This window comes from Manis pentadactyla, chromosome 3 (assembly GCF_030020395.1).
Source record: "Manis pentadactyla isolate mManPen7 chromosome 3, mManPen7.hap1, whole genome shotgun sequence".
NCBI classification, from domain to species: domain Eukaryota; kingdom Metazoa; phylum Chordata; class Mammalia; order Pholidota; family Manidae; genus Manis; species Manis pentadactyla.
In genome coordinates, this window is record NC_080021.1 from 609,374 (window position 1) to 622,257 (window position 12,884).

General features: G+C 55.7%; 1 protein-coding gene across 3 annotated transcripts; it reads left to right on the forward strand.

The window, feature by feature from the left end:
* The first annotated feature begins 4,004 nt into the window (after nucleotides 1–4,004).
* On the forward strand, nucleotides 4,005–8,940 carry SLC39A4 (solute carrier family 39 member 4). Of its 3 annotated transcripts, XM_036923087.2 has the most exons (12): nucleotides 4,008–4,690; nucleotides 5,176–5,460; nucleotides 5,941–6,136; nucleotides 6,228–6,373; nucleotides 6,466–6,637; nucleotides 6,920–7,092; nucleotides 7,249–7,386; nucleotides 7,462–7,593; nucleotides 7,720–7,774; nucleotides 7,870–8,022; nucleotides 8,349–8,536; nucleotides 8,629–8,938. In XM_036923087.2, exons 1-12 carry the CDS (start codon nucleotides 4,325–4,327, stop codon nucleotides 8,755–8,757), a joined length of 2,133 nt encoding a protein of 710 aa, XP_036778982.1. In that variant the 5' UTR covers nucleotides 4,008–4,324; the 3' UTR covers nucleotides 8,758–8,938. The 3 variants fall into 3 exon arrangements, with proteins under 3 accessions (XP_036778983.1, XP_036778982.1, XP_057353599.1); XM_036923088.2 differs by lacking the exon at nucleotides 8,349–8,536 and having other exon boundaries at nucleotides 4,005–4,690; nucleotides 8,629–8,940; XM_057497616.1 differs by lacking the exons at nucleotides 4,008–4,690; nucleotides 5,176–5,460; nucleotides 6,228–6,373 and having other exon boundaries at nucleotides 6,060–6,136; nucleotides 8,629–8,937.
* The last annotated feature ends 3,944 nt before the right edge of the window (nucleotides 8,941–12,884 follow it).

Sequence of the window (12,884 nt, forward strand, 5' to 3'; positions counted from 1 at the left end):
TGTGGGGGGCCAGGGCCAGCCAGGGGCTAAGCAGGGACCTTCAGGTCCAGGGTGTGGATCCTGCCGAGCGTTGTGCTGTGTGCTTGCTGCCGGGCTGGATGCAAGGAGTAAGGACTCCAGGACTACGCCCAGGCGTGGCCCCTGAACAGCTCGACAGGCCTGGAAACGCCTGTTGAAATGTGGATGCCTGCAGGAGAGCGGTGCTAAGCGTGGGTGTGGCCAGAGCTTGCTGCCCAGGACAGTGGACTTGTCTCTCAGTCCCAGGACTGTCCAGGAGAGGGCGGGACACCAGAGGCTGGAGTTCTAGAGGGGCGTGTGCAGGAGGAAGGCTCGGTGACTCCAGGTCACCTGGGTAAGCTGGGTGCCAGGAATTCCACCTGAGGTCCCAGGACTGGCGCTGCCACACTTGACGGCTGGAGGCAGACCAGGAAAGGAGCCGAAGGAGGGGCTCCAGGCAGCGGAGGAGCAGTGGGGCTGGGCAGACCGGGACGAGGAGAGGCGCAGCCGGGTCTGGTCTGAGGGGCTCCCGGGGCCCCGAGGAGCTGGTGGGAGGTGCGGCTGCAGGGAGGCTAGGGAGAGGCTGCTGTTGCGAGAGCCCACAAGTCCTGCCGCTGAGGGCAGTGAAATGGAAGAGAACCAGGGTGGGTTGTTTTAGCCTGTTTTTATTTTTTTTATTGCAATAAAATGTATACAACCTAAAACTTGCCATTTGAAACATTTTGAAGTTCAGTGGTATCAAGTGCGTATACAATGTGCATCCACGCATCCATTTCCAGGCCTTTACCATCTCCTCAAACTGAACCTGTGCCCCCATCATACCCGACTCCCCACCCCTCCCCCAGCCCCTGGCACCCCATCCACTTTCTGTCTCTACGGATCTGACTCCTCTGGGGACCTCGCATGAGTGGGATCAGACGTATTTGCCCTTTAGTGTCCAGTTTATTTCACATAGCCTCCTGCCCTCAGGGTTGGTCCATGTGGTAGCACATCACAGAATTCCCTTCCTTTTTAAGCCTGAAGAATGTCCCGTCATATGGATGGACCACATTTTATCCAATTGAGACAGGAACCCTGGGCTTTGACAGAGTAGGGTGAGGACCTCCGGAAGAAGCAAGGCAAGATATTTACAGTCAAAGAAAAGAATATAACAATGTAAAGTCCCTATCGAAACTCTGTGTTCAGCATTATGCAAAGTCAAGGTCACACTAATTCTCTAGGGTAAAGATAGTAGACTAGGAATATAGACATCTTCAGTGAGATCAGCTAAAGGTCAAAAGGCCAGGAGCAACTTGGCCTGGAATGTTTGAGTGTCCTGCAGATAAAGAAGGGTATCTCAGCATAACCCGTGACTTCACTGTAAACAGCCCTAGCAAACAGACAGCAACCCAGCCCACCTTGAGGGCAGGGCAGGTGGCACAAGTCCACACCCTAAGCTCTCAATTCCCCGAAATCCTCAACTGCCTATAAATCCCCTAGACAACACATCACCCCGGGCTCTCTTGTCCCCTCCTGTCCTGAGCCAGGAGCTTTGTCCTCTCACTTTATTTCTAATTAAAGCCTCTGCCTGGCTCTCCTACCTTGACTGTTTGCTAAGTTCATTCTTCAACTCCACAAACGGGAACTCTGGCATCACAGTCAACCAACTGATGGACACTTGGGCTGTTTCTGCCTTTTGGCTACTGTGAATAATGCTGTTGTGCACATGGGCCTTTAAGACATAAGCGATTACAGTGCTCCTGTGGGATGACGGAATGGAGCAGGTAGGGCCCGGGGGTGCTGGAGAGGGAGGGGCCCTAGGCGAGGAGTAGGCAGATGTGGGAGGGCGCTGATGCTCTCTGGCTGCTCTGGGCTAGTAAGGGGGTTGTCAGCTGGGAGAGCTAGGGGACAAGCACTAGAGGCATGTGGGCCTCCGCTGAGGTACAAGGGACTGTCCAGGGGAGTGCCAGCCACACTGCAGGCCTTCAAGGGCTCAAGCAGGTCTGGGGGCCTGGAAGGGCTGGGCTGGATGGCTGGGCTGAGGCCCTTGAGCGGAGGGTGGCCTGAGGGAGCAGGGGCCCCAGGCTCCAGCTCTAGCTAGCCCAGTGATCCTGGTGCAATTGTTGGGGGGTTAGTTTGTTCCCCCCGGTCCTTGTCCTGCTGCAACAAAGATTTGAAGGGCAGAGACACAGCAGTGAAGTGGAGCCAAAGTTTTATTTGAATCCGCTCCAAGGGAGGAACCAGCCAGAGTCAAGGCAGACAAAGGCAGGTTTGCTCGAATAAAGCAGACGGGAAGGAGGGGCTCACTGAGGGGAACCTGCAGGGGCAAAGCAGAGCTCGCAGGAGCCGCTCTCACTCACCTGAGGTGGGACCGAGAGAGAAAGGCGTGGGCTTGAAGTCTGGAAAACAGAATGAAATGGCAAAGTGACAGGGACACCACTGGGAGAGCCAGAGACAAAACGCAGCAAGTTGAGCAGCAAAAAGTCTTTTAAAAATACAGCTCCAAGAAAGGGGAGTGAGGGGCAGCCCCGGAGAGGAGGCACCCTGGGGGGCTGGGGATTCCGTCTGTCGAGGCTTTCAGGGATGGGATAAAGGGAAAGGGTTGGGGCACAGGCTGGTCAGGCCATCTCCTGATGTCTGTCTCCAGTGAGAGACGGCATGCCGTCATCTGTCGTCGGTCCTCTAGGTAGATTCTTCAGGATGAACTTCCTGTTCTTCTCCAAGGCAGCGGCTGCCCCCGAGCCCCGGGAGCCCATCAGTCAGGACCGCTTGCCCTGCCTCAAGGTAGGCTGCTGGCTGATTGCCAAAGAATATGCCAGGAATCTAACTTCCCAAGTCTCTTTTAAAATGGAATCTTAGCCTTAAGATAAGTCCCTCCTGTTCTTATTATGCTATTTATATTTCAGCATTTTTAGGAAAATTGATCATGATGCTTGTCCCGTGTCCCTGCCCCATCTCACCTGCATCAGCTGGAGCGGGTCTCAAGGTCAGCCCCCACTCAGAGCGAGCGAATGAGTTCACCTTACAAAGGGCGTTCACTCCGAGTCCCTTCTTGCTCTCTGGCTTTATCTGATTGACTCCGTGTTCTTGGTGGACCCCACCCTCTTTTCCTCCCACTCATATCTGTCTTTCTGCCCAACATAGTGGGGACAGAAAAAGGCCAGTTTGGGCCTATAGTCTTTGGAACTGTGTGAGAAGTGCCTGAAATCTCTCCAGTTTCCCTCCGCATTGACCCAGGGACCAGGAATCTCCTGAACCCCCAGCGGGTGCCTCCTGCCGCCGCCCCTCCCCAGGACTCTCAGGACACCGTGGTGCCGTCCAGCATGTGTGTGGGCGGAGCAGGGGAGGAGCTTGACCTCAGGCCCAGGACACCGTCCTCAGCCAGATGCCCTGTCCCGGCTGGCTGCCACGGGCTCGGGGACAGAGGCCTCCGGACTAGACTCCCAGGAACTTTGGAGATATTCCTCCCTCATCCCAGCTACACCCAACAGGGCCCAACGTCAGCGGCCACTGAGCCAGATTTGTGGGGAACACCCACCCAGACCCTCTACAAGGCAAGACTGCCCTAAGACCTGCAGCTCCGGGGCCTGCCTCTTCCTCCAGATTGCCAACCAGGCAGAGACAAGGTTAAGGTTCAAAGTCCAGAGAGGGAACTGGAGGGGCGGGCTGGTGCAAGGCTGGGGGTGCGAGGCTTGGAGCCACAGCCCTCCCCCACTGCCTTGGGCCTAGAGCTCAGGGTCCTGCCCCAAGGATCTTGCTTACAGAGCTCAAGACCCCCTTGCTAGGTAGGTGGGCAGGCAGAGGGCACAGGCTTCCATTTGTCCTTGGGGCTTTGGCCATTTCCTGGGGAATTTTCCCTGGAGGGTTCGGAGAGGAAGGACATGATTCCACTTGGATTCCAATGTGCCTCCAATTCAGAGACCACAGTCCAGGACCCAGGAGGAGAGGGCTCTGTATCTCCACCTCCAACTGGGACCTTCAAGGGTGTGTGTGTGTGTGTGTGTGTGTGTGTGTGTGTGTGTGTGTGTGTGTGTGTGTGTGGAGGGGGGGCAGGGGTGTGTGTGGAGGTGGAAAGTCAGGGATGGGGCCCTTGTGGGACTGTGAGGACTTCTGTGCACCCTGCCCCAGGCTCCCTTGATTGAGGACAGCCCCTAGAGAGAGGGCTGCAGGGGCAACACCCCAGCCCTTGGGGAAGCAGATGGGGTGGCCCTACCCCACAGTTCTGGGGGCAGCAGGCAGGCTGGTGGATACCCAGGCTGCTCCATCCAGGGGAAGGGGCCCAGCCCTCGCCCCCCACAGGCAGCTGCTCCTTGTGGGGAGGATCTGCTGCTGGAATGGTTAACCTGCGATGTCTCTGCAGCCAATCACAGAGCCCTGCAGGAAATACCTGGGAGAGATCCCTGTGCTGGCCCGCCAGGCGGGCCCCAGCCCAGCCCCAGTCCGGTCCCAGGTGGCCGGCGGCCTGCAGTCTCCTCTTGTGCGCACAGGCTCCCCGGGCCACCGAGCTCGTGGGGGTCTCAGCATGGCAATCCTGGGCCCACGTGAGCTAGGGCTGCTGCTGACCATGCTGGTGGTGACTGGGATGGGGGCCCAGCCTGCCCAGCTGCTGACTTTGCTGTCCTCAGGCCAGGGCGCTCTGGACCGTGAGGTGCTGCGTGGCCTGTTAAATACACTGGTGGCCCGTGTGCACTGTGCCGGCGGGCCGTGTGGAAAGGTAATGGCCCCACCCGGGTCCCTCAGCCCCAGCCGCTCCACCCCGAGGCCGGCAGCAAAGGGCCCTGGGCAAACTCCAGGAGGCGGGCCAAGGCCGGGTGGCCGAGCACCTTGGCCCTTCCCGCAGGCTGGTAGGCAGGCCCAGGCCCACCGTCCTCTACGCCGTGTCCTCCCTGGGCTCGAGGGGACACATAGCTCCAGGATCCCAGGGCTGCCTCCCTCTTCAGCCCCCACCCAGGCTATCAAACTGTCAGAGGTCCCAGGAAGAAACGATCCTGGGATGGGGGACGCACTGCCCAGGACCCCTGTGCGTGTGCATGTCTGTGATGGAGAGGGGGCATGGCGAGTGGGTGTGTGAGAGCAGCTGGCAGGGGGGCAGCTCGGGGGGTGGGGGGGAAAGCAACGATCGGCGCGGGGGGCCCTACAGGGAAGTGAGTAGCTCCCCCACTGTGGGCACCCGGTCTCTGTACTTGTCTCTGCTCACAGTGCCTGTCTGTGGATGAGGCCCTGGCCCTGGGCAGGCCTGATAGGCCAGGAACACCCCTGGGGTCAGTCCTAGAGCCCAGGCACATTGCCCGCCTCAGTGCTGCTGCCGCCGTCTACCTCAGCGACCCTGAAGGCACATGTGCAGACATCCGGGCTGGGCGCTGGGCCTCCCGTGCCGACCACCTCCTGGCCCTGCTGGAAGGCCCTGAGGCCCTAATCCCAGGCCTGAGCAGGCTGCTGCAGAGAATTCTGGCCCGGGCTGCTGGCCCACCCACTGCAAAGAAGGTGAGGGCTGGGGGCAGTGGGGGATGTGAGGATAGGGGAGACCAGTTAGGGGGTTAGGTGGGATGCAGAACAGAACATCCCATAGAGCCTCCCCAGGACACCCCCAGGCCCCTGGGAACACACCTGGGAGGCTGGACTAGGCTGGGGAACCACAGATGGAAGCTCAACATCGAATGGGGTGGGGACTGGGGGTACCAGGAAGGCCCCTCAGCAGGGATGGGGCTGGAAATACTCCTGGGCCGGAGGGAGGAGCCCAGGAAGGGAAGGGCTATGACCCCAGGGAGAGGCCCTCGTGGGGGAGGGGGCAGCCCAGGTCTTAGGCAAGCTGGAAAAGGTGGGGGCTCTGAGGAGGCTGGTCTGTGGTCCTGTTGGGGCAGATCCTTGGGTCAGTGGCATCTAGGGGGCACTAAGGGCAATGGCAGTGGTGGAGGGCAAGAAGGCCATGTTGCAGGTGAGGCTGAGGCCCAGCTCCTCCCCCAGGCCTGTGTGGACCTGCCTCAGCTGCTGGAGGAGGCAGCGAGGGCAGGGGCTCCCGGAAGAGCTGGCCCTGTGCTGGCCGCCCTGCTGGACCATGTGAGGAGCGGGTCGTGCTTCCGCGCCCTGCCGAGCCCCCAGTACTTTGTGGACTTTGTGTTCCAGCAGCACAGCAGTGAGACTCCTAACATCACGCTGGCTGGTGAGGCCTGGGCTAGGCCACAGGGTGGGCAGTGCCCTGGTGAGGGCAGGGCTGGGCCCACAGACACCTGTGATTCTGTTCTCCCTGCCAGAGTTGGAGGTCTTGATGCAGCGCCTGGGGGTGGGTGGTGAGACCCATGGTGAACACAGTGACCACAGTGATGCGGGAAAGGGGGCCGACCACCAGGGCCCTGTGTTCCTCGCCACCCCTAACAGCAGCTCCAGCGTGTGGGACACAGTGAGCAGCCCATGCACCCTAGTCCTGGGAAGAGGTGGGGTCCCACAAGTCTGCTCAGGTTTCTGACCCCCACCCATCCTGTCACCACCCAGGTATGCCTGAGTGCCAGGGACGTGATGGCTATATATGGGCTGTCTGAGCAGGCTGGGGTGACCCAGGAGGCCTGGGCCCGCCTGAGCCCTTCCCTGCTCCAGCAGCAACTGAGTGGGGCCTGCAGCCCTCGGCCCAGGTCCCCCACCCAGGACCAGCTCAGCCAAGCAGAGAGTGAGTGCCCGCCTCCCTGGAGTGCTGGCCTGGATGTACCCAGGGGCTCTGGGGTCATGGAGGTGGGGCCACACAAGGAGGAGGGGGTGACCACTGGGTTGGGGGAGGGGTGAGCTGGGCTACGACCGGCATCAGAGTAGAAGGGTCACAGGGAAATGGGGGGCCTGGAAGGAAAGAGGATGTGGCTTCGAGGGTTGTTGTGACCAGAGGCCTGGCCCTGGGAAGCAGGAGCTGGGGCTGAAACTGAGAGGGAGGCTCTCACCCGGCACCCCACCCCGACAGAGTACCTGTATGGCTCGCTGGCCACACTGCTCATCTGTCTCTCTGCCATTTTTGGCCTCCTGCTTCTGACCTGCGCCAGCTGCAGTGCTGTCACCCACTACGTCCTCCAGGCCTTCCTGAGCTTGGCCGTGGGCGCACTCACGGGTGATGCCCTCCTGCACTTGACACCCAAGGTCAGGCCCCAGCCCCCACTCTCCCTTCCCCACCAGGAACTCCCCCACCTGGTCCTTCCTCCAGGCCTGTGCTCCGGGGGCCCTTCCCCACCCCTTACCATCTCTGACCTTGAGGAGGCCCTAAGGCACCTGGTCCCGTGCCCTCTGCCCCCACAGGTGCTGGGTCTGCACATCCACAGCAGGGAGAGCACTGGCTCACAGCCCACATGGCGCCTCATGGCCATGCTTGGAGGCCTTTACACCTTCTTCCTGTTTGAGACCCTCGTCAACCTCCTGCTGCCCCCGGACCCCGAGGTCAGGCATCTGGGAGCTGGACGCAGTGGGTGGTTGGGGTGGAGGCCCAGTGGGCCTGAGTCGTTATCCTTGCAGGACCCAAAGGACGGGCCTTGCAGCCGTGGCGGCCACAGTCACAGCAGCCACAGCCACGGCGTGTCCCTGCAGTTAGCTCCCAGCGAGCTCCTGACGCCCAAGCAGCCCCACGAGGGCTCGCGCGCAGACCTGGTGAGCCGGCCCCACCCCGACGTCCCCACCCCAGGCGAAGCCCCCCTCCCAGGACCCCTTCCTGTGCCTGCACTCCCAGTCCCCTCCAGGACTTCTGCCCCTTCTTCCACGTGAACCCCCCTCCAGGTAGCGGAGGAGAGTCCAGAGCTGCTGACCCCGGAGCCCCGGAGACGGAGCCCAGGTGAGGACTGAGGGGGCCCAGGGAAGGGTCTGGGTCGGGCCGGGCTCGAGGCGCGGGCGCAGGCCTATGCCGATCGTCGCCCGCCTTGTCCGCAGAGCTGAGGCTGCTGCCCTACACGATCACGCTGGGCGACGCCGTGCACAACTTCGCCGACGGACTAGCTGTGGGCGCCGCCTTCACGGCCTCCTGGAAAACCGGGCTGGCCACCTCTCTGGCAGTGTTCTGCCACGAGGTGCCGCACGAGCTGGGTGAGCCGCGAGGGACGTGGTCCGGCTGGAGGGCGGGGCCTCCGGGGGCGTGGTCGGCCTGGGGGCGGGGCTGGGTGAAGGTCTCTGGGGCGTTGTCGGCCTGGGAGCGGGGCTGCGGGGAAGAAGGTCTCGGGCGTGGTGGTCCCCTCAGGGGCGTGGCCTCCGGGGAGTGGTCGGTCTGGGGGCGGGGCTCCCGGGAGCAAGGCTCGCTGGGCGGGGCTCCGGGGGCGGAGTTTGTGCGGCAGGCCGTCTGGGGAGGGGAGGGGAGGGGCGGGTCCTCTGGAGGGCGGGGTCCTTGCGGCCTGAACGCGCCCCGCCCGCCGCAGGGGACTTCGCGGCCCTGCTGCACGCCGGGCTGTCGGTGCGCCGGGCGCTGCAGCTGAACTTGGCCTCGGCGCTCACCGCCTTCGCCGGCCTCTACGTGGCGCTCGCAGTCGGCGTCGGCGAGGACAGCGAGGCCTGGATCCTGGCGGTAGCCACTGGCCTTTTCCTCTACGTGGCGCTCTGTGACTTGGTCAGGCCCGAGGCCGGGCGGGGGCTACCCAGACGGGAAGCTGAGCAGGGGCGCTGAGCTGGCCGCTGACCCAGCGCCCACCTCCTCCTCAGCTCCCGGCTATGCTGAACGTGAGGGATCGGAGGCCTTGGCTCCTCTTCCTGCTGCACAACGCAGGCCTGCTGGGCGGCTGGACCGTCCTGCTGCTGCTGGCGCTGTATGAGGACAGCATTGCCCTTTGACAGCCTCCGGGGCTTCTCGGACCCTTGACTTTGGCTCCTGGCTCAGCTTCCTCGATCTTTGGACCCACCAGCCACACCTGAGCCTGCAGCCCGGAGCCGAGAGAGCACCAGGCCTTCGAGAGTCTCTCTCCTCCATGCCCCACCCCGCTTCAATAAAGACATTTTTGTCTTTGGAGGCCTGCTTGCCTCGCTGGGAGGGAAGGTCTCCCGACAATAAAGGCCAATGACTGGGAAAGTAGCTCTCTCCCCAGGTCTGGATAGTTGTGCTCAGGGACCTCCGTGCAGCCGGGTCCTAGTCCCCTCCTCTAAAGTGGAGACCCTGCCTGGGGAGCAGAGTCAGAATTTGGCCAGGTTCTGTGGGCAGCGGATGGACCTGGCCTCCAATAAGGATCAAACTTGTTTACTTATAGCAGAAAAAACAAAACAACCAGCAATACTTACACAGATGAGGGCTTATTTCTCTCTCATGAAAAACAGGCTTGGAGTTAGGGCTGTCTAACTCCATGTCCATGTCGCTAACTCTGAAGTGTGTGGCCCTATCTGGCCGATGGGTTTCCGCCCCGGACAAGTTCAGTATGGATTCAATGAGACTGAAAAAATGACAGTAGAACGTTCTTGGGGTTAAAGTGATACCAGGGGTCTTGTTCAAGGAGTCAAAGAATGAACTTTGCAAACACTCAAGGTAGGAGAGCCAGCGGCTTTTCTTTAGAGATAAAGTGAGAGGACAGAGCTCCTGGCTCACACCAGGAGGGGACAAGAGAGCCTGGGATGGTGCGTTGTCTAGGGGATTGATAGGCAGTTAAGAATTTTCAGGAATGGGGGTAAAGGGCTAGGGGTGCTGACTTGCTGAGTGGTCCCAGAATGCTCATTTTTGATGAGTAACAGAAGAAATTTGCTCCTCTGTTTCCTTCTCAGGATAGCAGCTTCCCACTGGGAGCATACCAATGAAGACTCCCTGCCCTGCCCCAAAGGTGGGCTGGGCTGTTGCCTGTTTGCTAAAGGGTGTGTAAGAATCTTACTTCTTGACTTCTTGGGGTGTTTATAGTTGGGCTTGCATACCAAATTAATCTTTTACCCAGGTTGCAGATTACTTGATTAGGATTAGAGAAGGAAAAACAGCATACAGGTACAGTTAAAAATAAGCTGGTCAACACACATCAACAGAATCAGAAACGAGAAAGGAAAAATCACAACGGACCCCACAGAAATACAAAGAATTATTAGAGAATAGTATGAAAACCTATATGCTAACAAGCTGGAAAACCTAGGAGAAATGGACAACTTCCTAGAAAAATACAACCTTCCAAGACTGACCCAGAAAGAAACAGACAATCTAAACAGACCAATTACCAGCAACGAAATTGAAACGGTAATCAAAAAACTACCCAAGAACAAAACCCCCGGGCCAGATGGATTTACCTCGGAATTTTATCAGACATACAGAGAAGACATAATACCCATTCTCCTTAAAGTTTTCCAAAAATTAGAAGAAGAGAAAATACTCCCAAACTCATGCTATGAAGCCAACATCACCCCAATACCAAAAACAGGCAAAGACCCCACCAAAAAATAAAACTACAGACCAATATCCCTGATGAACATAGATGCAAAAATACTCAACAAAATATTAGCAAACCGAATTCAAAAATACATCAAAAGGATCATACACCATGACCAAGTGGGATTCATCCCAGGGATGCAAGGATGGTACAACATTCGAAAGTCCATCAACATCATCCACCACATAAACAAAAAGAGGGACAAAAACCACATGATCATCTCCATAGATGCTGAAAAAGCATTTGACAAAGTTCAACATCCATTCATGATAAAAACTCTCAGCAAAATGGGAATAGAGGGCAAGTAACTCAACCTAATAAAGGCCATATATGATAAACCCACAGCCAACATCATAATGAACAGCAAGAAGCTGAAAGCTTTTCCCCTGATATCGGGAACAAGACAGGGATGCCCACTCTCCCCACTGTTATTCAACATAGTACTGGAGGTCCTAGCCACGGCAATTAGACAAAACAAAGAAATACAAGGAATCCAGATTGGTAAAGAAGAAGTCGAACTATTTGCAGATGACATGATATTGTACATTAACAACCCTAAAGACTCCACTCCAAAACTACTAGAACTAATATTGGAATTCAGCAAAGTTGCAGGATACAAAATTAACACACAGAAATCTGTGGCTTTCCTATACACTAACAATGAACTAATAGAAAGAGAAATCAGGGAAACAATTCCATTCACAATTGCATCCAAAAGAATAAAATACCTAGGAATAAACCTAACCAAGGAAGTGAAAGACCTATATCCTGAAAACTACAAGACACTCTTAAGAGAAATTAAAGAGGTCACTAACAAATGGAAACTCATCCCATGCTCTTGGCTAGGAAGAATTAATATTGTCAAAATGGCCATCCTGCCCAAAGTAATATACAGATTCGATGCAATCCCTATCAAATTACCAACAGCATTCTTCAATGAACTGGAACAAATAGTTTAAAAATTCATATGGAAACACCAAAGACCCCAAATAGCCAAAGCAATCCTGAGAAGGAAGAATAAAGTTAGGGGGGGATCTCGCTCCCCAACTTTGAGCTCTACTACAAAGCCACAGTAATCAAGACAATTTGGTACTGGCACAAGAACAGAGCCATAGACCAGTGGAACAGAATATAGACTCCAAACATTAACCCAAACATATATGGCCAATTAATATTCAATAAAGGAGCCATGGACATACAATGGGGAAATGACAGCCTCTTCAACAGATGGTGCTGGCAAAACTGGACAGTTACATGTAGGAGAATGAAACTGGATCACTGTCTAACCCCATACACAAAAGTAAATTCAAAATGGATCAAAGACCTGAATGTAAGTCATGAAACCATAAAACTCTTAGAAAAAAACATAGGCAAAAATCTCATGGACATAAACATGAGTGACTTCTTCATGAACATATCTCTCTGGGCAAGGGAAACAAAAGCAAAAATGATCAAGTGGGACTATATCAAGCTGAAAAGCTTCTGTACAGCAAAGGACACCATCAATAGAACCAAAAGGTATCCTACAGTATGGGAGAATATATTCATAAGAGACAGATCCGATAACAGGTTGACATCCAAAATATATAAAGAGCTCACACACCTCAACAAACAAAAAGCAAATAATCCAATTAAAAAATGGGCAGAGGAGCTGAATAGACAGTTCTCTAAAGAAGAAATTCAGATGGCCAACAGGCACATGAAAAGATGCTCCACATTGCTTGTCATCAGAGAAATGCAAATTAAAACCACAATGAGGTATCACCTCACACCAGTAAGGATTGCCATCATCAAAAAGACAAACAACAACAAATGTTGGCGAGGTTGTGAAGAAAGGGGAACCCTCCTACACTGCTGGTGGGAATGTAAATTAGTTCAACCACTGTGGAAAGCAGTATGGAGGTTCCTCAAAATGCTCAAAATAGAAATACCATTTTGACCCAGGAATTCCACTTCTAGGAATTTACCCTAAGAATGCAGCAGCCCAGTTTGAAAAAGACAGATGCACCCCTATGTTTATCGCTGCCTTATTTACAATAGCCAAGATATGGAAGCAACCTAAGTGTCCATCAGTAGATGAATGGATAAAGAAGATGTGGTACATATACACAATGGAATATTACTCAGCCATAAGAAAAAAACAGATCCTACCATTTGCAACAACATGGTTGGAGCTAGAGGGTATTATGCTCAGTGAAATAAGCCAGGCAGAGAAAGACAAGTACCAAATGATTTCACTCATATGTGGAGTAAAAGAAGAAAGAAAAACTGAAGGAACAAAACAGCAGCAGAATCACAGAAACCAAGAATGGACTAACAGTTACCAAAGGGAAAGGGACTGGGGAGGAAGGGTGGGAAGGGAGGGATAAGGGCGGGGAAGAAGAAAGGGGGCATTAAGATTAGCATCTATAATATGGTGGGGGGAAGGGGAGGGCTGGGCAACACAGAGAAGACAAGTAGTGATTTTATAGCATCTTACTATGCTGATGGACAGTGACTGTGAAGGGGTATGTGGGGGGGGACTTGGTGAAAGGGGGAGCCTAGTAAACATAATGTTCTTCATGTAAA

What these genes read in the sequence shown, in the direction of transcription:
- SLC39A4 (XM_036923087.2), top strand. Translation starts at nt 4,325, where the DNA reads ATGTCTCTGCAGCCAATCACAGAGCCCTGCAGGAAATACCTGGGAGAG. An exon ending in CCGGCGGGCCGTGTGGAAAG is followed by an intron (nt 4,691 to 5,175) that starts GTAATGGCCCCA and finishes CTCTGCTCACAG; the next exon opens with TGCCTGTCTGTGGATGAGGC. An exon ending in TCCTAACATCACGCTGGCTG is followed by an intron (nt 6,137 to 6,227) that starts GTGAGGCCTGGG and finishes TCTCCCTGCCAG; the next exon opens with AGTTGGAGGTCTTGATGCAG.